Raw genomic sequence first — 20,314 nt, forward strand, 5'->3', positions numbered from 1 at the left:
GACGGGCATGAGCTGTCCTCGTCATGGTCCTAGGGCATCATCACTTTGCAGACAGACCGGGGGCCTGGCTGTGTCTGGAACCGGAGGCTGGGCTGCAGCGCCCCCTCCCCCTCCGGGGCTGACAGCCCACCCCACCCTGCCCCTGCAGACCCCCAGCTCGGGCATGAGGTGGTGGATTCAGGGCCTCTGACAAGCACTACTCACCATGAGGGATGTACCGGGAAGAACCAGCTGGCAAGGAAACAAACTTGGGAGAGAAGAGGTCACGGCCGTGGCGCCCCTGTGTGGGAGTGCAGCGTGTCCCACCCAGCTGGTAGTGAGTGAGGAGGTGACACACGGCCTCCACGGTCTGGCAGGCCAGGCAGGAAGGGCCCCTCCATGCACCAGTGGCCACGCTCCGTCAGACACGGGGGACAGCGGAGTGCAACCCTCTTCCCCGCCTGGAGCCTCCCGCGTCTGAGGCCCGCCGAGGGTCTTGCTTGCCTGTCAGGGCTCCTTCCCCGGCCTCCGCGAGTGCTCTGCACTCGCTCAGCCTGAGGAGCCTCCCTTCTGCAGCCCGGCCCCCGGGCACTGGGCTGTGGTTTGGTGGCTGCGTTACCTCCCTCTTTTCTTCCCGTCCGGCTTTGGGGACATGAGTAGAAAGGACTGACCCCATTCCAGTGTGATTGCGAAGTAGCCCAGCAACAGGCGTGCATCTGTGGCTCTGTGTTTGACATCCCGGGTCAGTCTGACTCGCCAGAGGGAGCAGCTTCCCCTGTTCCTGGCCGGGGGCTCCCGTCACACGCCCTTCACTTCCCCACGGATGAGCAGCGTCCAGCCTGGGACATGCACGGCCCGGCTCTGCCCCTGGGTGGGGAGTGCATCTTGTAACCGACTCCCCTGCCCCGTAACTGCCCCATTTAGTAAGACGCTCGTGTTTCAAGTGTGCGGCGTGAGGCACCGTGACCAACGTGTAGGACTACATCCTCCCTCACGGTCCGAGATGCTTTCATCACCCTGGAAAGCTCCCTCGTGTTTTCTTTCTATTTGGTATTTATTGTGTAAGATCCACATAACAGAACTCAGCATCTGGACCGTCTCTGCGTGCGCGTGAAGAGCCATTAAGCACATTGGCCCTGCTGTGTGGCTGCCACCTCCGGGACTCTTCCCTGGAAAAGCGACGCCGTCCCTGCTGAACCCAGCTCCCCCACCCCAGCCCCGGTGCCCCATCTCCTCTGAGTCTGTCTCGTCAAATAAGTGGGATCCCCCAGTGTTTGTCCTTCTGCTTCTGGCCTCGTGCTGCACACCGTGTCCTCAAGGTCCTTCCAGGTAGCAGCTCAGGATTTCTTTCCTCTCTGAGGCCGGGCAGCGTGCATTGTCCCGTCTGGACAGTTCTGTTCGTCCTACACCCGCCGATGGACACAGGCCCCTCCCCCTGCTTGCCTGCCGTGAATAGCGCTGCTGGGTCTGCCGGAGCAGATACCGGCTGCAGACTCAGCTTCCAGTCTGGGGGAGCGTGTGCCCAGGAGTGGAATTGCTGTTCCACGTATTTCCACACTGAGCCCTGTGAGGACCCGCGGGACCCCTGCCCACAGCGGCTGCACCTCTTATCTCACGGCCAGCGGTGCTCGAGGGCCCCGGCTTCTCTGTGTCCTTGCCAGTGCCTGCCGCTGTCTGGCTTCGATCGTGGCTGAGTCCTTGCGCTGTTTGCCTCACGCCTCCTGCCCCACCGCCCCATGCCAGCCACTGGCCACTCTCTCCACCGAGAAGTCCAGCAGTAGGACCTCTGCATACATGAGAGGCAGTGGTCCCAGGGCCAGGGGATGTGCTGGCTGAAGAACTCATGGTTTCATTTTGGGGTGATGAAAACGTCCTAAGCCTGGCCAAGGTGACAGTTGCTCACAGCTGCAAAGACCCTAAAACCACAGAATCTTACACCTTCGACCGGTGAATTGTGCAGCGTATGAGTTCGAGCTCAGGGAAACTGGGTTTTTTTGTTTGTTTATTTGCCAGAGAGAGAGAGAGCATGTGCACAAGCAGGCAGATAGGCAGAGGCAGAGAGAGAAGCAGCTCCCTGCTGAGCAAGGAGCCCTATGTGGGACTCGATCCCAGGACTCTGGGATCATGACCTGAGCTGAAGGCAGCAGCTTAAGCGACTGAGCCACCCAGATGTCCCAGGAAGCTGTTTTTTAAAAAGTCAATTAGTGGGGCTCCTGGCTGACTCGGTTGGTGGGGCGTAGGACTGTTGATTTTGGGGTTGTGAGTTCGAGCCTCACATTGGGTGTAGGGATTACTTAAAAATAAAATCTTGGGAAAAAAATCAACTAGCAAAAAAAAAGTCTACTCAGGGCAGTTTCAGGGAGCTCCTTCCTATGAGCTGTGGCAGGGTCCTCCATGCGGGGCCCCTTCCTCACCCTGATATCCCACCATCTTGTGTGCATGTGGGCGTGTCCCCAGGAGAGAGGCTGGTGAGGGGGAGGGTCCATGAGGAACCACCTAGAGCAGAACGCTCTGCTGTGGACACTGCATCTCGTCCTAGCCGCGGTCCCCAGATGTGTGATTTGGACCAAACTATGGAGGGTGCTGTCCTACCACCTGTTCAGTCCCAAGCTCTGCTCCATCTTCCAGCACCAGGCCCAGTGGGGTCCTTGGGTTCCTGGGGCTGGTCCTGCCGAGGTGCCCCTGAGTTCCCAAGTCCCAGCCCCCCACTGGCAGGGTCACACTGAACAGCCACGTCTCTGTTGAGCCTCCTCGATTCCAGTTGTGGGTTGAGGGACCTGTGTGCCCACCCGTGTGACAGCTGTGGGCACAGGAGGATACATTTGCCAGGCCAGGCAGCCCTGGCATGCACAAAACCCGTCCAGACCTATGTCCGGGGGGGCAGGGTAAGAGCCAAGTTCACCCCTGAGCCCTTGGTCCCCTCTGGTTTCTGACCCTCCTCTCTGTCTTCCAGGCATCTGTGGGCTCCGAGAAGCTCTTTGCCCCAGCAGCCGATAAAGGTAAGCATGTTCCGTGGCCTCACCTCCTAGTCTCTAGGAAAGGATAGGACTCATTCCAGAAACCATCGTGGGAAGGGACAGCAAGCCTTTTGGGGCAAGAGAGTGGGCTCCAGATTGGGCTCAATCATGGGTCGGTTTCTGAATGCAGAGCCTGAGGCAGTGGTTACGTGCTATGATTTTCAGCCCCCACCAAAAGCTACAAGGAAAGCAGAAGTCAGGAGCCAGGTCAGCACTGGAGCAGTGGTTCCCGAAGTGGGGTTCTTGCCCCTTCACTGGGACTGGGTAGCAAGGCATGGTCCCAGACCATCCCCAGGCTCATGGGGTCAGGCGCTCTGGGGACAACTGGCAGCCTGTGGTTTGGCACCTGCTACACCCACGGTGTAGGCTGGCTGCTGCGGCCACCACTACACACATGGCTAATGTTGCCGTGAAAGGACTAGATCCCTGCACAGCAGCCCCACCCCCTGGCCGATGGCCCCCACATGGGTGAGGTGGCACAGACACAGAGTGCCAGAAAGCTCTTAGCCAGCACTGCTCTAGAGGGTGAGTTTCCCAGCAACCAACCTGCCTACCAGGGTCCCTGGACCCAGCACAGAGAAGGGGCCCTTTTGCTTAGAAGGCTCCATCCAGATGGGACTGGACGCAACAGGCTTTGCAGCACAGAAACGTGGAGGCCCACAGTGGCTTGGGAACAGGGCATGGTCTCCCCATGATTCAGGTGGGGATGCCTCATCCTCAGATCAAAGCATTTCAGCAAAGCATGCACATGCCCAACATAATCAGGGTAGGGGAGACCAGACAGGTCCTGGGAGGGAGGCACACTCTGCCGGCATTGACCCAGAGTGGAACACAGAACTAGGGTGTTTTCAGCCAATAATCACAAACTGGGCAGCTAAAAATGGACGGACACTTACCCTCAACAGTCCGGAGAACAGAAGTCTGAGCTGAAGGTGTTGGCAAGGCCACACTCCAAAAACTCCTGGGGAGGTTCCTTCCTTCCTCTTCCACTCCTGGACTCAGAGCCATGTCCCTCCTACCTCCCCTGGCCTTTTGTCCTAGAAGGATGCCCGTCCCTGGGTTTAGGGCCCACCCTGTTCCAGACTGGTATCATCTCAAAATTCTTAGCTTGATGACATCTGCAAAGACCCTTTTTCCAAATTAGGTGACACTCACAGGTGCTAGGGATTATGGTTCAGACATGGCTTCTTGGCACAGTTCAGCCCACTGCCCGGTCCACTCACGTGCGCAGGCAGAGCTCAGGAAACCAGTCAGGGCTCTGCAGTGCCCAGGGAGGGTCACAGCAGGGGTGATCACTGGTAGTGCTCCTGCTTCCCCAGGGAGGGGAGGCGCTGCAGGTGGGCTGGGGCACTGGTGGAACCCAGCTCTGCCCAGCCTACACCTGCCTTTTTCTGTCCTTGGGGCTGCGCTTCCTTCGAGAGGGGCTGGCGCAAAGATGGAAGAGAGGCAGGAAGGAGGTGGGAGTGCCCGGCCAGCTCCCCTTGGTAGCTGTGAGCAAGTGGGTAGGGACGGTGCTGTGATCCGCCAGTCCCCGTTCTCGTGGTGGTGCGGCGGCCCCCTCACTAGCTCCGTCCCTGAGCAAACAGACGCAGGCTGGTGGCTGCAGTGGGAAATGTCACCCTAGAGGAGGCAGAAGGAGCCATTCCCTGCTGCCACCTGTTTCTGCCAGGGGAGGAGACTTCCCAGAGGTTCAGCGGAGTCCTCTGGGTCTCGCCGGCCCCGTCCCACAGCCACGCAGCTGGGCTTTTCGCTTCACTCAGCGTGGCAAGTGCCAGCATGCGCCCCAGGAGGAAGCGAATCCGCCAGCAGCCCAAACAGGGTGACCGCAGTCAGGAAGCTGGACTCCCACTCCTGGGAAACTCAGACAAAGCTTCCTCCAGCCTGCACATGCGCCTGCTGCCTAGACCCTGCGTGGACAGGAGGGTTGGGATGAGTAGGCGGAAGGTCAGGGAGCGGGCACCAGTGTCCGCGGAGCTGCCTGGACAGTGGGTGTTGGGGGGGTACAATGACGACCTGGATGTTGGCGGGGTGGGGGAGCAGCAACTTCTCCCACCACCTCCCAGCGAGGCCAGTCCTCTGGAGAGTGGCCCCCCAGGTCATGGGCCCAAAGACGGCTCAGGCCGTGGGTCACCTGGGTGGCTTCAGAAAGAAAGCAGGCCACCAGCACACGTGTTGCTCAGTGGCAAAGGCTACAGGTGAAGGTGTGGCGGGATGCAGTGGCTGGAAGGGCGTGTCCACGCAGGCCACGGGTTTGGAGCCACTGCCCTGCTAGGGCCGAGTCCGCTGCACTTGGCCTCTCTCCCGGAAAGTGGAATCGCGGCAGGCTCTCTGGGCCCCAGCGCTGGCCCCTGTGGACTGGACGGGGGGGGCGGAGGGGGGGGCTCAGTCCTGGTCGCGACCTCGCTGCTACTGTCCCTGAGTCAGACCCAGCTCACTCCGGCCCTCTCTCCGCAGGCCCCACGCTGGGCGAGGAGGCTGAGGCCAAGGCCGGGGCGCCGCCCAAAGTCTCGGGCCTGGAGCGCAGCCGCGAGCTGAGCGCCGAGCCGCCCTTCCTGCCCACCGTGCGCAGCCCGGCGCCCTCCGCCGGCCCCGCGCCAGGCGCCCCGGCCAGCCCGCCGGTCAAGAAGGAAGCCCCCGCCCTGCCCCGCCTCACCCCGCAGCCGCCGCCCGCGCCCCCGCAGCCCCGCGCCCCGCTCCCGACGCACGTGCCTCTGCCCTTGGGCGCCTTCGCCGGCCACGGCCAGGCTGCGCACAACGGCCTGCACAGCCTCAGGTGGGAGGGGAGGGGCGGGGCGGGGCCTGCGAGCCGCGGGGGCGGGCGGGGGCGGGGCCGCGCGGACGCCCCGCCCCCGGGCGCTGAACCCCGCTCCCCGCAGCAGGAGCAGCAGCGCCAGCAGCAGCGCCAGCCTCGGGCTCGCGAAGCACGCGTCCCTGTCGCCTCTCGGGCCGGGCCCCCACCTGTCTACCTCACACTTGGCGCTCCGCTCGCAGGCCCAGCACCAGCACCACGCGGCGGCCATGTTCGCTGCCCCCCCGACACTGCCCCCGCCCCCGGCGCTGCCGGCCAACAGCCTGGTCCTCCCAGGACACCCTGCCGGTAGGTACTGGCTGGGGCTGGGGTCACTGCTCCTCCACTCTGTGGTCCTTCCCTCTGGGCAGGTGGGAGGGACGTGGTCTACCTGGGGAAGGGGTGCGGGCACCTGAGGCAAAGCCTCCCCCACCTGGTCCCAGACCCCAGGGACTGATGGCAAGCCCGCCTCAGGCACCCCACCCCACCCCACCCCCGCAGGCTTCGTTTCCCAGGCGGGAGATCCCACTGCCAGGTGCAGAGGAGGCTCCCTGCCTCCGCCTGGGGTGTGCACGTGTGTGCTGGCGCATGCGTGCCTGTATGTGCCCACGGAAACGCAGAGTGTTCCCTGCTCTTTCCTGAGCCCTTGCCAGGCCTCGTCAAGGGGAGGGGACCTGGAGCGTCTCCGTTGCCGTGCCAACAAAGGCTTCCAGGGCCTGCTGTGACCCTTGCAGCCTCTCACCCCTAGTGTGTCTGGGAGGAGGGCCCCAGGCCCTTTGTGGGGGCGTGCAGAGCTGAGTTCTGGAGCAGGGGGTTTCCGGGCGAACGGCAGCAGCCTGGCTTCTCCCTCCCTGCTTGGTTCTGGCAGGTGCCCCTTCAAGGCCAAGTGTGGGGTCATTGAAGATTTCTCCCAGGGGTCTTGTCTCCACGTTCTTTGTAAAATCCTGAGCAGCCCAACGCAGGTGCGGGCAGCCCTGTGCCCTGGGATGGGACCAGGTCGCTGGGCTGGGGGGACAGGGGGCACCGGGGGCTCACGGTGTTCTCTCTTGCCTTTAGATGCCAGCCTGTTGATCTCATTCAGCCAGCCAATCATGTATTGCCAGCCTCATTCGGGGATTCTGATTGGTACTTGGTCACAGGCTCCTCTCTTACCTCCACCCTGGGGCCCGCACCTAGCGAGCGGCCACCACGGCTTGGCCTGCCGAAACCAGTGCCAGGTGACTATCCGCCTCGCCCCGCCCGGAGCCCACGGCCGACGTGCCTCTCCGTCTCTCTCTCTTTTTCTCTTGTAGATCACGAGCTGCTCAGGCAAGAGCTGAACGCGCGTTTTCTGGTCCAGAGCGCTGAGCGGCCCGGCGCTCCCCTGGGCCCGGGGGCTCTGCTGCGGGCGGAGTTCCACCAGCACCAACACACACACCAGCACACACACCAGCACCAACACACATTTGCCCCCTTCCCTGCGGGGCTGCCCCCGACGCCGCTCCTGCCACCCGCCGCACCCCCGCCGGTGCGTAGGCCCCCCACGTGGGCGGGCGGGCGGGCGGGACACACAGCAGGCACACGCAGACGCTCTCCGCACGCACGCCGGCCAACGCCGTCCCTTTCTGTCCGTCTGTCCGTCTGGCCCCTCCTTCTGGTCCTTCTGTGGGTCCCGTTGTGAGGTTCTCTGTCCTGGGCTTGGGCGGGTGCCCCACGTCTGCTCACAGGTTACACGGCCTTGGGGCCAGTCTTAGCCACACAGGATTTTCAGCATCTCGGTTGGCAGCAGGACAGCGGTCTGGAGACTGGGACAGGACTGAGGGGGGCGGGAAGCCAGGACCCCCTCCCATGGGCCCTAGGTCGTGGGCCCCCATCTCCTGAGCCATCTACCGTGTGGGGCGGAGTCTATCACCAGGGCTTTGCTCTGTGAAGGGCCCGGCTGCTGGGGGCCTGGGTACATGTGACCGCCTGACCACCAGCCCTGGGCTCCATGCCCCCTGTGATGACAGCAGCATTCTCTCCCAGGCATCAGCCAGGACACTTGGATGACACAGACGGGCCCCTTTGCACTGCCTGCCGTGGGACCATTAGAACAGGGAGGGGACCCACCCAGTCTGTGAGCTGGGCCCCAAGAGGCCAGTTCAGGACATTGGGCCAGTGTCCTCAGGGACCCCAGGGGTCAGCTGGCTGGGCCAGCAGCCACAGGAAGCAGGACAGCTTTCCGGGCCTCTGCCTGGCCCAACAGGGGTGCGGGTGCTGGGCCCAGTGGAGGGTGTGGGATGGCTCGGGGAGGCCTCACTCTCCGCTTTTTTCCTTTCCAGTTTGATAAATACGCACCCAAGTTGGACAGCCCCTACTTCCGACATTCCAACGTGAGTGTCCCTCTGCGGTCAGTGGGCTAGAGGTCACGGTTAAAGGGTGGGGCCGCGCCTGCCCAGAGGCCTTGTCAGGTTCCCTTCCCCATAGCGCAGGGGCCAGGCCCAGCGTCCACACCCGGGGTGTCCTTGCTCCCAGCCGGGGCCCTGGAACGCTCCCCCTCTTTTTCTTGCAGTTTTTCCCGTCCTTCTCTTCTGCCGTCCCCGGACTGCCCACCCTGCTCCCACACCCAGGCCCCTTTGGGTCCCTACAGGGTGCTTTTCAGCCCAAGGTACCAGCTGCGCCTGGGGTGGGACGGGGTTCAGGGCACATGGGAGCCCCGCTGTGCAGTTGTGTGTGTTGTGGTCCTGGTGTTGGTGTGAGCCAGCCATCCCCGGGGGAGGTGGCTGTGCAGCCCCACGGCCGGAGGGGGCTGGGGGCTCCCATACTCCCTGAGGGGCCTCAGCTGGACCCCCAGCCTAGGCAGTGGCCGGGGTTGGGGGGACACCAGGGAGCAACGGTAGTCAGGTTTCGTGTGTCCTTGTTCTCAGCTGGGCGTGCTGGAGGCTGGCATGGGGGGCATCAGGGCAGAGGGGAGGTCTTTGTGGGGTGGTCAGTATGGAGCCATCCGTGTCACAGGAGGCCCCAGAGAGGAATGGGCCTCTTCCTCTCATCCCCCCCAGAGCAGGGCTGCCTCAGCCCCCTAACCTGGGCATGTCCTCATCCAGAGCGCCTTCCCGCCATTGCCGAAATCCTTGGGCAGAGGGTGTGGGAAGCCAGGCCCCCGCGGGTGGCAGGGTACAGGGCCTCCTGGGGTCCTCGGCCTAGGCCCAGGCTCTGCAGCTCTGTCGTACCCTGTTCTCTGCCTTCAGACTTCAAACCCAATCGAGGTAACGGGCCGGGCCAGTGCTGTTCACACCCTCCTCCAGAAAGCCCCTGGGGTAGGTGGCCTTCCTGCCCACCCTTCCCTCCCTGGGGTCACCCAGCCAGCCCAGTCTCCCTCGTGGAGGGTGGTGGCAGCAGCAGGGCCACCCGCAGAACCGGGACCTCACCCTTCCCTCTCCATCGCTGACAGGTGTCCGACCCCTACCGGACTGCAGTCAGGGTGAGTGTGTGGCACACACCCACACGTGTGCCTGTGTCCTTGGGAGGGAGGCTCGTGGCTGGGGAGGATGGCGGGGGCCTCAGGGATGGCCCCAGGGGTGCCCAGGACAGCAGGAACCTGGGGAGGCAGCAGGAAGAGGCCCCCCATGAAGCTGAGTGTGTGGCCCGCCCTGTCACAGAAACCTGGGAGGTGGTGTGCGGTGCACGTGCAGATCGCCTGGCAGATCTACCACCATCAGCAGAAGGTCAAGGTGAGCCCATCCCACGTCCTGCCGGCTGGCAGGTGTCCCCACGTGCTGCTTGTGTTGGCACATGGGGCAGGGCTGGGGAGGAGTCCAGAGGGTGGGGGGTTGCCCAGGAGGCCCCCAGGCAGGGGTTTGGGAGGAGCTGACTCTGTTTTGGTCCCACCAGCATCATTTGAGGCATCCACGTGACCTTTCCTGCAAGCATTTAGTGAGCACCTGTGGTGTGTGTCTGGGAGGGGCAGGTGGCCCAGGTGGGCCCCCAGGCCATAACCCAGACAACACGGGTCAGAGGCAGCCACAGGCACTCTGGGGACACGCCGCGGGCTGGGGATGCCAGGGAAGGGCAGGCAGAGGCAGGAGAGGCCCTTACCCACACCAGAACAGGGGCAGCCGGGGCCCCAACCCCCATCCCCAAAGGGTCCTGATTCCTCTGTTGTCATCTCGGGTCACACGCACCTCCGTGCATGGCTTTCAGAAGTCATCACGCCAACATGTACTATGAGAGGTCCACAGGGTCCTAGGACAAAACATCGTGTGTTTCACTCTGCGAATGTTTGAATGTTCGGCTATAGCCCCGGGGGCGGCCCCCACGTGCACCAGAGCACCCCAGTGCGAGGACAGGGCGCCCCGGAGGGTCTGCGTGCCCCGTTAGCCTCGTACGGTCGTCACAGCGGAGCCACAGGATGTTTGTTTTATGGAATAAACTTAAATGCTAATAGTGAGGCCAGATTCAGTCACCGGAAGCTTGAAGCGTATTCAAAACGACCGTACCTGAATTGGCTTTTTCAGTCCCGTTCTGCGAAATTGTAGCACAGGGAAACTGTTACCGACGGAAGCGTGGTGTGTGTCTGCACTGAGGCGCTCTGGTGTAGATGCGCGGCTCTCAGAGGCCACAGGAGGCGAGAGCCGCCCCCTCTGTGCGTCACACGTTGTCCTGACAGCACCTGGCTCTCCTGGGTCGGGACGAGGGTCTGGTTCCGCCCCAGCAGGAAGGAGGACATGGCACGCTGGCGGCCGGTGGCGGGCAGGACGGGCGGGCCCTGCACGTGCTCCGTCCCTCTCAGCAGGTGCAGCTGGACCCCCACAAGCTGGAGGTGGGCGCCAAGCTGGACTTGTCCGGGAGACCTCCAGCCCCAGGCATGTTCACCGGATTCCACTACCCACAGGACCTGGCCCGGCCCCTCTTCTCCGGCTCGGGTAAGGCGCTCTGTCCAGAGCACAAGGAAAGGGGAGGTCCTGCCTGTTCCCTGGGCTGGTGCTCCGACAGGACAGTTCCAGACACATCCGCGGGTTTGTTTCTCCCACGATTCTTCTGGGTCAGTCCCAGCACCCGCCATCTCGGTGCCAGGACGTGTGCTACCCCCCACCCTGGGCTCCCCCTCCACCCCGGAGCTCCCGCCTCTGCTGTCTCCCTGCCCAACCCAAGGTAGGAGTCCTCTCCTGGGTCTGGCCTGCCCCTCCCCCACTCTAGCCTCCCTCCCGGGACTCCCGGGAAGGGTTTTGGCATAGCTCCCCAAGAATCCACACGTCTGTCCGGCACCATCTTGCCGTGCTGGGTCTCTGGGACCACCACCAGGTTCAAGGATCACGGGGAGCCCTTCTAGGACTCAGCATAGGTTACCCGCAGGGTTAAGCTGCATCCCAGGGAAGGGACATAGCAGAATGGGAGAAAGGGAAAGTCTAGCGGCAGGAGATCAGCTGGAAGCCAGGCGCAGGACGGCTGAGGGCTGGCCTGGGGAGGCCCAGGACGCACCCCATTTCCTCGGCAAGGAACTGAGACAACCCGCGCCATGTGCTGTGCTGCTGGGACACTCGCAGACCCAGCACGCAGGGTTCCAGCCAGGGGTGGTCACATGGCTCCTCTCTGCGCACACACCCAAACCAGACTCCCAGAAGGAGAGAAGGCGCCCCGCACAACCCGGTGTCTGTGCAAGGGAGCAAGGCCACGAGACACTGCTGTGCAAGGAGCTGAGAGCCTGAGTCCTGAGTTCCCAGCCTCGCCCGCAGGTGCTCCCGAGGCCAGCCACCCGGGCCTGCGGCGTGAGCAGCAACCCCATCTCTGGAGGGGCCCACTCCTCCCCTCCCCAGCTGTCAGAACCAGGCGTCACCCGCTCAGCCCTCCCTGACCGCCCTCCTCCACGTGCACACGCTCTCCTGCCCCTGCAGCCCCCTTCGACCTGGCGGTGCACCCAGTAAGGGTGGGCCCTGTTAGCGGGCTGGCGTGCTGCGTGTGGACAAGACCACGCAGGCTGGCCTCAAACAGCGTGACTTGGCCAGTCCCTGGCTTCAGCTCCTCGTTGGCCTCTGGATGGGGGTGTCCCTCAGAACGCAGAGGTTCCCCCCACATCTGGGCTTCAGTCTGTGGAGTCGGCAGGACGTGTTTTCGCTGTGGGGCCCAGGGAGCTGTGGCTTCCTCTGCTGTGTGGAGCCCGGAATCCCCGCCCTGCGGTGCCATCCACCCACCCGGACCGGGCCCCGCAGCCACGGACACAGGTGGCCTGCCCTGCCTGTCGGGCATCTCGTCCCTCGGCAGGGCTCAGCCCTGCTCTGGCGTGGCTGTTTCTCCCCACGTCTGCGCCGCTGCCCTTCCCGATTCTTTGAGCCGGAAGCCTGCCTGTCGGCTCACTCTTGCGTGTGCTCTTAAAGCAACGTGGCCCCCTTGCACACGTGGGACACGTTTCCATTAGGGCCAGGCCAAGCTAGTTCTTCCGAAGTTTCCGTTTGATGACTTTGGCCTGTGAATCCTTCGGGAGAGCGGCTGGTTGTGTGCTGAGGAGCCCGAGGAGATGGGAAACTGCGTGGGAGCGGCGGTGGGGCTGGCTGCGGAGGCCCAGTACAAGCATAAACTCTCCACTGCGGTGTCCCCCAAGCCGGGGACATTGGCGAGATGGACGTGGCCACGTCACTGGTCTGCACTGGGAATCCTCCCTCTGCAGTGGCCGGCGTGTGCGGCTACCGGGCCGGACCCCGACCCCACGGCCCCTGCTCGGGGCCCAACTCGGCCACCCTGGGGGTGCCATCGGGCCAGGCTCCAGCCCAGCCAAGGCCAGATTGTGTGACGACACCTGTGGGCTGTGGCTGGGGGACGCTGCGGGAGGAAATGTGCTCTCTTCAGCAACCCTTCAGTCTCCAAGATCGCTTCTTAGCTTCCAGCTGGAAGTTCTGGGGCCGGCGTGTTCGGTGCGGCCTCAAGGGGCTGCCTTTACACCTTGTTCTCTGGGGACCCCAGTGCCTTCATCCCTCCTTTCTCCCTCGTGAGCTTCCGGCAGGAGATGTAGACAGGCCCCTGGAGGAAGCTGGGGTGTCCCCGCTCTAGGAATGACCCATAAACAGGAGGCCCCAGGTCTATCAGGCTCCTGTCAACCTGTTCTCATAGGTGCTGCCCATCCCACTGCCAACCCGTTCGGACCCTCCGCCCATCCCAGCAGCTTCCTGACCACCAGTCACCTGACAGGTAGGTGCCCTCTCCGGTTTCTGAAGTCTGACTGGGGGAGGATGCGGACAAGCGGGGAGGGGACCCTGAAAAATAGGACAGCCCTCAGACTGTGTAGGGGCACCTGCCTTCCTCTGGGGTCACAGGAGAGGGTCTGGTGTTCAAGTCAAGTCAGGAGGGAGCCCTGGCGGGAGCCGCGAAGAACCGTAAGCCCCGGTTGTCCCCACAGACCCTTTCAGCAGGCCAGGGACCTTCGGGGGCCTGGGGAGCCTGGGCAGCAGCGCCTTCGGAGGCCTGGGGAGCCACACATTGAGTGAGTGACCACCAAGCTTGCTCTCTGCTCTCCCGCCGGCACGCATGGGCTCCTGGTGTGGGTTTGGGCTGCACCGTGACCCTTGGCTGACTGTTATCCTCTGTCCACCTCCCTGGGATGCAGGAATGGTGTGCTTCTCCCCAGCAGCCCTGCGGTTCCACAGGGCGCCCTCACTCGGGGTGGGGATGCTGTCCTGGCCTCACATTCCCACCCTTCTCTAGCTCAGGGCAGCAGCATCTTTGCCCCCAAGGAGAGCTCCGCACTGCATGGCCTGCCCAGCCCTCATGAGGCCTGGAACCGACTGCACCGAGCGCCACCCTCCTTTCCCACACCACCCCCATGGCCTAAGCCTGTGGACCCTGATCGGGTCTCAGCCCTGACCAATCACGACCGAGAGCCGGACAAGGGCAGGGAGGAGCGGTGAGTGGCACCGGCCTCAGCTCTGTGTGGAGATCCCCCTTGCCGTACCCTCGGGGCTGGGGAAGGCCAGTAGAGAGAGGGCCCCATGGAGAACCCCAGGATTGGGGCAGGGGCCACGGAGAGGGCGGATCCAGCCCTGGAGGTGGCCACAGGAAAGGTCAGCTCAGCTCGATGACCCCAGTGGGGCCTCTGCAGGGAGCCATCTGCATCTTCAAGGCGGGGTCTGGCTCTGGGAGGGGCACCTGTGGGAGAGTCCCCTGGCTGGGAGGACGGGGCTGAGGCTGGCTGCCCCTGGGCAGCAGCACCAGGTTGGCGGAGCAGGTGGGAGTCCTGTTCCAGAGTCAGCAGCAGAGTCTGGAGCCTAAGGTGGTTCCTTTGTGGCCGGCCGATGGAGTGGACAGGAGCAGGAGGCTCCCCGCCTCGCCCCTCCTCCTGTTGGGGATCCCCAGCCAAGGCCTTGGGGGCCATGCCCTCTTCCTTGCGCCGGACTCGGGGCAAAGGGCTCAGAGGCACACTGCGGGGGGGCCCTCCCCAGCATGAACTTGCCTCTGTCCTGCCTCAGGGGCTTAGTGGCTTGGGTCTGGGGAGAGCTCTGGGGTCCTGCTGCAAAGCTGGCTTCCAAGTTTATCAAGGGGAAGAAAGACATGGGGTGTTGTGGGCCCTGTGAGGATGTGGGCTTGTACCCCTGTGTTGACAGGATGCTTATGGGACCCCCACAAACATCCCAAGGATCTGGAGGTCCTAGAGAGGGAGCTTGGTAGCAGCACCCTGTTACATGAAGCCCCCCTTGACCCTGGGCTGAGTGAAGGTGTCTGTCTTGTCGCTCCCAGGGACCTCCTGGAGAAGACGCGCATGCTGAGCCGGGCCTCGCCCGCAGCCCCTCTGGGCCCCCCAGTCGGCAGCTTCCTGCTCCGTGGCCAGAGTGAACCGAGCCGGCCCGGGGGCCCTGCCGAGCGTGAGGCCGAGCCCCGCGTCAAGGAGAGCCGCTCTCCGGCCAAGGAGGACGGCACCAAGCTGGCCGCGCGCCCGCCGTCTCCCTACAGCAAGGCGGCCCTGGGCGACAGCCTACGCCTAGCAGGCCTCCTGGGCCGAGAGCCGGGGAAGCCGCCGGAGGCGCCCGCCGAGCGGCCCCAGGGCGACGTCAAGGTCAAGGAGGAGCGCAGGGAAGACAGTGATGCTCTCGAGCACCCAGGGGCCGGCCTTCACCCAGCGCCCGAGCGTCCACGCGCGCCCCCTGCGCCCCTGCAGCTCGGGCCCAGCCCGGTGGCCCGCGAGCGCCTGGGCTTCACGTGGGAGCCCCTGCGCGACGCCTACCGCGGCCTGGAGCTGCCCCGGCGCGCCCTGCCCGCCTCCGCCCCCGCCCCGGGCCCCGCCACCTTCTTTGAGCCCTCTGAGCGCCCCTACCGCGACCGCGAGCCCCACGACTACAGCCCAGAGCGCCTGCGGGAGGCGCGCCGCGAGGAGCTGGAGCGCGCACGGGCCGCACACCTGGGTGCCGCCGCACACCTGGGTGCCGCCGCGCACCTGCCCCCCGTCGCTGCGCACCTGGACAGCGCTGCGCTCCTGCCCGCGCTGGGCTCCCTGCACTATCCGCGCCTCGGGCCCGCGGCTGCCGCGCTGCACAACGGGCTCCTGGCGCGGACCCCGCCCGCCGCCGCCGCTGCGCTGGGCGCGCCGCCCCCACTGGTGGCCGCGGGCGGGCCCCCCACGCCCCCTGGGCCGCCGCCACGCAGCAGGACTACGCCGCTCGGGGGCCACGGGCCCGAGGCGCGTGACTATTCCCCATCCCGCAACCCCCAGGAGGTGGAGGCACGGTAGTCCCCGCAGGCCCCCGCGCCCCGTGTACAGAGACCCTTCCACAAATGCACTGCTGTAAACTTTTCTACGCGGACGTTTCTAGAACCTAAGCACAGCGCCGTCAGCCCTGGGGTGACCCTTGCTTAACACCCGAAGTCTGCACAGTCTTTGCTGGGGGTGATCTTTTGTTTTCCGAGCTTCGAATTAGGCTACTGGAGGAGAATTCACGTTTGTACATCTTTTCCCACAGGTGAGAAGCGTTTTTAATAGATTTGTATTTTTTTCAATTTTGTGCTCTTTAGACATTTAAAAAGAAACAAAAAAGAGACTTTGCTTTTCTATCTTCAGTTCAGATTTGCAATGTAAAGGCCTCAGATCCTGCTCTAGAACCCCAGGATCTTTTGTTTTATTTATGGAGAAAAAAAAAAACAAAACGGTCATTTTGTCCAGCGCACTGTGAGGCCCCCATTCAGGGCCCGCCTGGCCCTCCCTTGGTACTTGGAACCGAAGTTACAGATATATATTAAAATCATAATAATACTGTACAAAACTCTTTTTTTGCCTTATGCGGGAGCATAAGATAAGATTTCTTTTTTGGTTTGTTTTTTAAAAAAAACAAATGAAATATGTAAATAGTCTGTTAATATGAATATATGACGTTATTAAATTCTTAACCTAGGTAGACTTTATAAAAGGCAGTTTCTAGAAACCTCTGTGGCTCGTGGTGTCGCCTGGCCGCAAGCCCGCTCGCGGTCGCCGCAGGCGCTCAGAAGCTTCACTGTTGCAGATCAGCTATGCAAGCGCTGCGCGGTGGGGCAGGCGGCCGGCAGGGGGCGTCCCTTCCCGCGGGCGGGCGAGCCGGGCCCCGCCCTCCTCGGACCCGCGGCTCTGGCGCAAGGACAGTTCTGCGGACCCCGTGCGCGTTGCGTTCTCAGACTCCGTAGCAGAGTTTTAGGACTGGACAGTCTGCAGGTTCGCTGCAAACAGGAATAGTCGCTTCTGTCCGCTCTCCCCGTGCGCAGGCCGTCAGCAGATGCCCCTGCGTGCGCCCCCCACCCGTGGAGGCCTTGGCATGATCTTTTGGTTTCGGTTTTGCTTCCATAACCACCCGAACGTCCCCTCGTCCCGTCCTCCACGTCCCTCTCTGTTCCCTGGCATCCGCGCCGTGTCCGCCGCGCTCTCGGGCCTCGTTGGTCGGGCCGCCTGCGGCCATCTGCTCTGCTCTGTATTTTCCACCCGTGTGTCCCTTGTGGACTCGGGTGGTTTTAAACACTGAGTTCTGGTGTCAGTCAGTGAAGATAAATACAGCCTTGATTTTGGATCACAAGGTGGTCGGGTGTTCTGTGTGACGTGACAGAAGGTGGGGGTCTCCACCCCTGCAGGACAGCCGTGGCGCGGGCCGCAGCTGGGCGGTTGGTACCCCCCACCCCGCCCCGGCTGAGGAGCAGAGCACCTTCGCGGGCCATCCTCGCACCTCCCGCTCCGCCTGGACCGGCGCCCCAGCGCTGTCCCTGCTGCTGGAAGGCCCTCTCACCCTTTGCCTGCCGCCCGCACCTTGGGCTGCCGTCGGGCTGCGGAGCCTTGTCCTCTCTGTGCTGCACGGAGGCTCACATCCGTGCAGGGCCGGTTGCCCACCACCGCCCGCCGCTGCTCTGGCCTCACACACAGCCGGGTGAGCCTTTTCTGGAGAAACGGGGACTCGGGGCGGGAGGGCACAGGGACAGAACTGGCCACCTCTGTGCTCTGGAGGAGAAGGGCAAAGGGCCGTTCCTTATGCTCGCGCCGTGTGCGCTTGGGAAACGGGGGACCTGAATGGAGTTGCCGTGTTGGGTGAGCAGCCAGGCCCAGAACTGCCCTGAGCCCAAGAAGGCCTCCCTACCCCTGTGGAGGGATGGGGTGCCCCCCAGGGAGCCCACTGTGCCCAGCGGCCCACACTAAGCCCCACCCTCCCCCAGGGCTCTGAGGACCTGCCCGTGGGTGTCGTGGGCCGATGGGTGCCGTTTGGGCCCTCCCCTTGACCAAAACCACCTGGGAGTCCAGGGGCATCACGTAAAGGAATGAAATACTTGGGCTAAAGCCAGAGCACCCAGTCTGCGTTGAGCCACAGGGTGGAGGGGAGCCGGCAAATAGTTCTCACTCCCTTCCCAGCCAAGGCCCCCTGCGGGGACGTCACCCATGGAGGGGAGTGTTGGTATCTGCCCTGGGAAGCTGTCCCATCCCTGAGAGATATCGTTCTCAAGAGGTCACTTTCCCTAATGCAATGCTGTCCTTGGGGAGGAGGACTCATGAGGGAGCAAAATCCACAGTGAAATTGTGGCCCCCGAGGGGCGCTCTGGTGGGCCGTCCTCCCGGGAGCACCGCTGGGACACTCCCCACTAAAGGCCCTGGTCTCCAGGAGTGGCCTATAAGGGCCTGTGATCTCTGGTGCAGCACAGGCCCACACTGGTACATCACTCCCTAGGAAGTGTCTGTAAAATCAGAATAAATGGTTGTCAAATAAAAATTTTCTATGAAAGGATTAGAAGATAAGAATTCATAAAATTTGTAAAATCTCCTAGAAGACAAAACAGACAGTGAGTTGAGAAATTGAGGAAAAATAAAATACATCGAGGGTCTTCCCAGGACGCCCATCATCTGCCTCAGAGAATTTTCAGGAAAAAAGATCTAACATGAGCAGGGGAGGGGTATTTAAAGGAAGTGACACAAAAAGCACCCAATGGGTCAAGGAAAGACGTTTTCAGACGTGCATTTATTCCCCCGTCCTCTCTTCGGAGGCTGCTAGGGGAGAAACTCACATGAACCACGGTCGTAAACCAACAGCAAGACCCCGCAGGAGGGGGGCCGTGGAGGGAGACACAGGGTGGGGTCCCCACGGTATGCCCGCGAGCCCGCCCCAAGCCCCGACCTGCCGGGAGCCCCGCTGCTCTCTGCACGGGAACTTCAGGATTAGCTCATCGGGTGTTTGTAAATCGTCCTCCGTGACCTTCACGTCGGGACAGCCCCAGACTCCTTGATCTGGGGGAAGAACTGAGGCCTTTACAGCATCGGCTCTCCCGAAACCGCCCGGCTACGCGTCCGTTCGCGTGGGCGTCCTTTCCGGTTGTTGGGCAGAGGTCTGAACTCCCCGTGAGGGCTCGCAGCCTCTCGAGCCCTGGGTCGTGTGTTCCATGCTCGGGGTGAGGTTGCGTGTGGGCCCAGAGCAGCCCGGGCCGGACTGACTTGGCGCGCCCGGAGCCGGGGCAGGCGTGCGCACCAGGGACGGCCCCGCCTGCACCTCCAGAGGGCATGGGACGATGGCCTCCGGGCCCTTCGTGGCCAAGGGTGAAACCGGCTCTGGTCAATATGTCGTGTTGCTTCCCAGCTGGGGTACATTTAAGTGCCCGTGGGGACGCGCACCCACCAAACCGCCAGCGGCCGGGACTGTTCCCCAGGGCGGCTGCCCTGTCGGCTGGGCTCAGGAGGAGAGCACCGCAGGGTGAGCCGCGTGGGGCTCGCCCTGTGGCCAGGAAGTGAGCCCCCGAGATCGGGCTGCCCATCCGTCCCCTTCCCGGTTCCACCAGTTTTCAGGGCATTTCCTTACTTCCCAGGAGGGGGGCATGTTTGCACCGTCCACCTGTCCCTCCCTCGCGGTGCTCACTTGTGCCGCCACAGGGCTGACCACGGGGTCAGGGCCGTGACCCTGCCCTTGCTCCCGCCTGTGCTGGGGTCCACCCAGGGCCTCATAGCTCCGGACATTCGCAGGACGGGGACTCTGGTACCCAGGTACTAGGTCTTCCGTAATTTTCACTTCCTTTGAAACTGTCAGACCAGACACGGGTGTTGGGTGTACGGCATTTCAGTATCCGTCGTGCGTCTTTGTCCCCGTGCGCGTGCTGGTGGCACAGACTCCCCAGGAAGGCGAGGTCCTGGCTGGCCCTCTGCGGATTCTTCCGTCCACATGTTTGTGTCATTACTTGCCGTGGCCACAGTGACCTTTGGGGCACTTGGCCACCACGGTCACACCGCCTTGATTCACACGCCCTCACTTGAGAAGTGATTTTAGCGCTTGTGCACTTGCCCGCTTCCGGTAAACAGGGTCACTCCACGACTCCGAACCCCCGGGGGAAACAGGGACTCCATTCTCCCGCGTACACGTGGCTACTGACCCCATGCCCAACTCTGCTAATCTCCCGGAGGGTTTTACGTGTTTGCCTGCAGAATTGGCAGGCAGCGCCTCTGGGCTGCCCCCCACATCCCGGTCTGGCCTCCACACGCGGGGACGCCAGCCTCACGGGGGGCCCTGTGGCCTCCCTCCCTCCGCCGGGGGCCCAGGACGCCTGCAAGCCCGAGCACAGGGTGAGCGCAGGCCTGGCCACGGGCTCGGGGTTCCGCGGGCAGTCAGCCTTGCAGCCGCATCACTCCCTGACCCTAGGGTTGATTCGGGCAATTTAGATGTTTCCAGAAAATTTGACCACGTGGGCTCGGGAGGCACGCTGCAGGGCACTGCCTGGACTGTAGAGCACTGCAGGTGTGACACCACCGGCACACGGGACGCCCGCGGGCGTCCCTGCCGTCAGTCAGACCCTCACAGGGTGGTCCACGCCATTCCATGTTTCTGGGGTTTCCGTCTCCCCCCGCCCGTCCCCGCCCGAGCGTCCCTCCGGCTCTGGCTCCGGGCGCTCCCTCGCTGCCCCCCCGCCTCCCTCGTGGAGGGGCCCCCCAGGGCCTGGCGGGGCACCCACAGGAGGTTCGCTGGAGCGCTGCTTCCCTCTCGGACTGCGGACGCCTGTCGTCCCCAGCGACAACACCCGTGTGCAGCGCGCCCGCCTCCCACCGCCACTGCATGGTCGAAGCCGTAAAGCTCCGTCCGTCTGCGGGGCTGCCTAAGCTGATGGCACCCCGGGA

General features: G+C 63.4%; 1 protein-coding gene across 9 annotated transcripts in view; it reads left to right on the plus strand.

Annotated features, from left to right (window-relative positions):
• The window catches only part of FBRSL1 (fibrosin like 1), a 77,534-nt gene extending 61,574 nt beyond the window's left edge, over window positions 1-15,960 (plus strand). For 2 of the 9 annotated variants that reach the window (XM_032849214.1, XM_032849217.1), the window contains 15 exons: window positions 2,933-2,978; window positions 5,451-5,769; window positions 5,873-6,093; window positions 6,841-6,909; window positions 7,077-7,291; window positions 8,085-8,135; window positions 8,315-8,410; window positions 8,991-9,059; window positions 9,194-9,223; window positions 9,402-9,473; window positions 10,532-10,664; window positions 12,844-12,921; window positions 13,130-13,213; window positions 13,435-13,633; window positions 14,464-15,960. In XM_032849214.1, the coding sequence (XP_032705105.1) occupies window positions 2,933-2,978; window positions 5,451-5,769; window positions 5,873-6,093; window positions 6,841-6,909; window positions 7,077-7,291; window positions 8,085-8,135; window positions 8,315-8,410; window positions 8,991-9,059; window positions 9,194-9,223; window positions 9,402-9,473; window positions 10,532-10,664; window positions 12,844-12,921; window positions 13,130-13,213; window positions 13,435-13,633; window positions 14,464-15,451 (2,670 nt within the window). In that variant the 3' untranslated portion in view covers window positions 15,452-15,960. Of the gene's footprint in view, window positions 1-2,932; window positions 2,979-5,450; window positions 5,770-5,872; window positions 6,094-6,840; window positions 7,002-7,076; window positions 7,292-8,084; window positions 8,136-8,314; window positions 8,411-8,990; window positions 9,060-9,193; window positions 9,224-9,401; window positions 9,474-10,531; window positions 10,665-12,843; window positions 12,922-13,129; window positions 13,214-13,434; window positions 13,634-14,463 lie in introns of all 9 variants that reach the window. The other 7 variants (XM_032849216.1, XM_032849215.1, XM_032849219.1 and 4 more) reach the window with 7 other exon arrangements.
• Window positions 15,961-20,314: the final 4,354 nt, after the last annotated feature.

Source organism: Lontra canadensis, unplaced genomic scaffold, assembly GCF_010015895.1.
Source record: "Lontra canadensis isolate GAN:19392208 unplaced genomic scaffold, GSC_riverotter_1.0 scaffold220, whole genome shotgun sequence".
Classification (NCBI taxonomy): Eukaryota; Metazoa; Chordata; class Mammalia; order Carnivora; family Mustelidae; genus Lontra; species Lontra canadensis.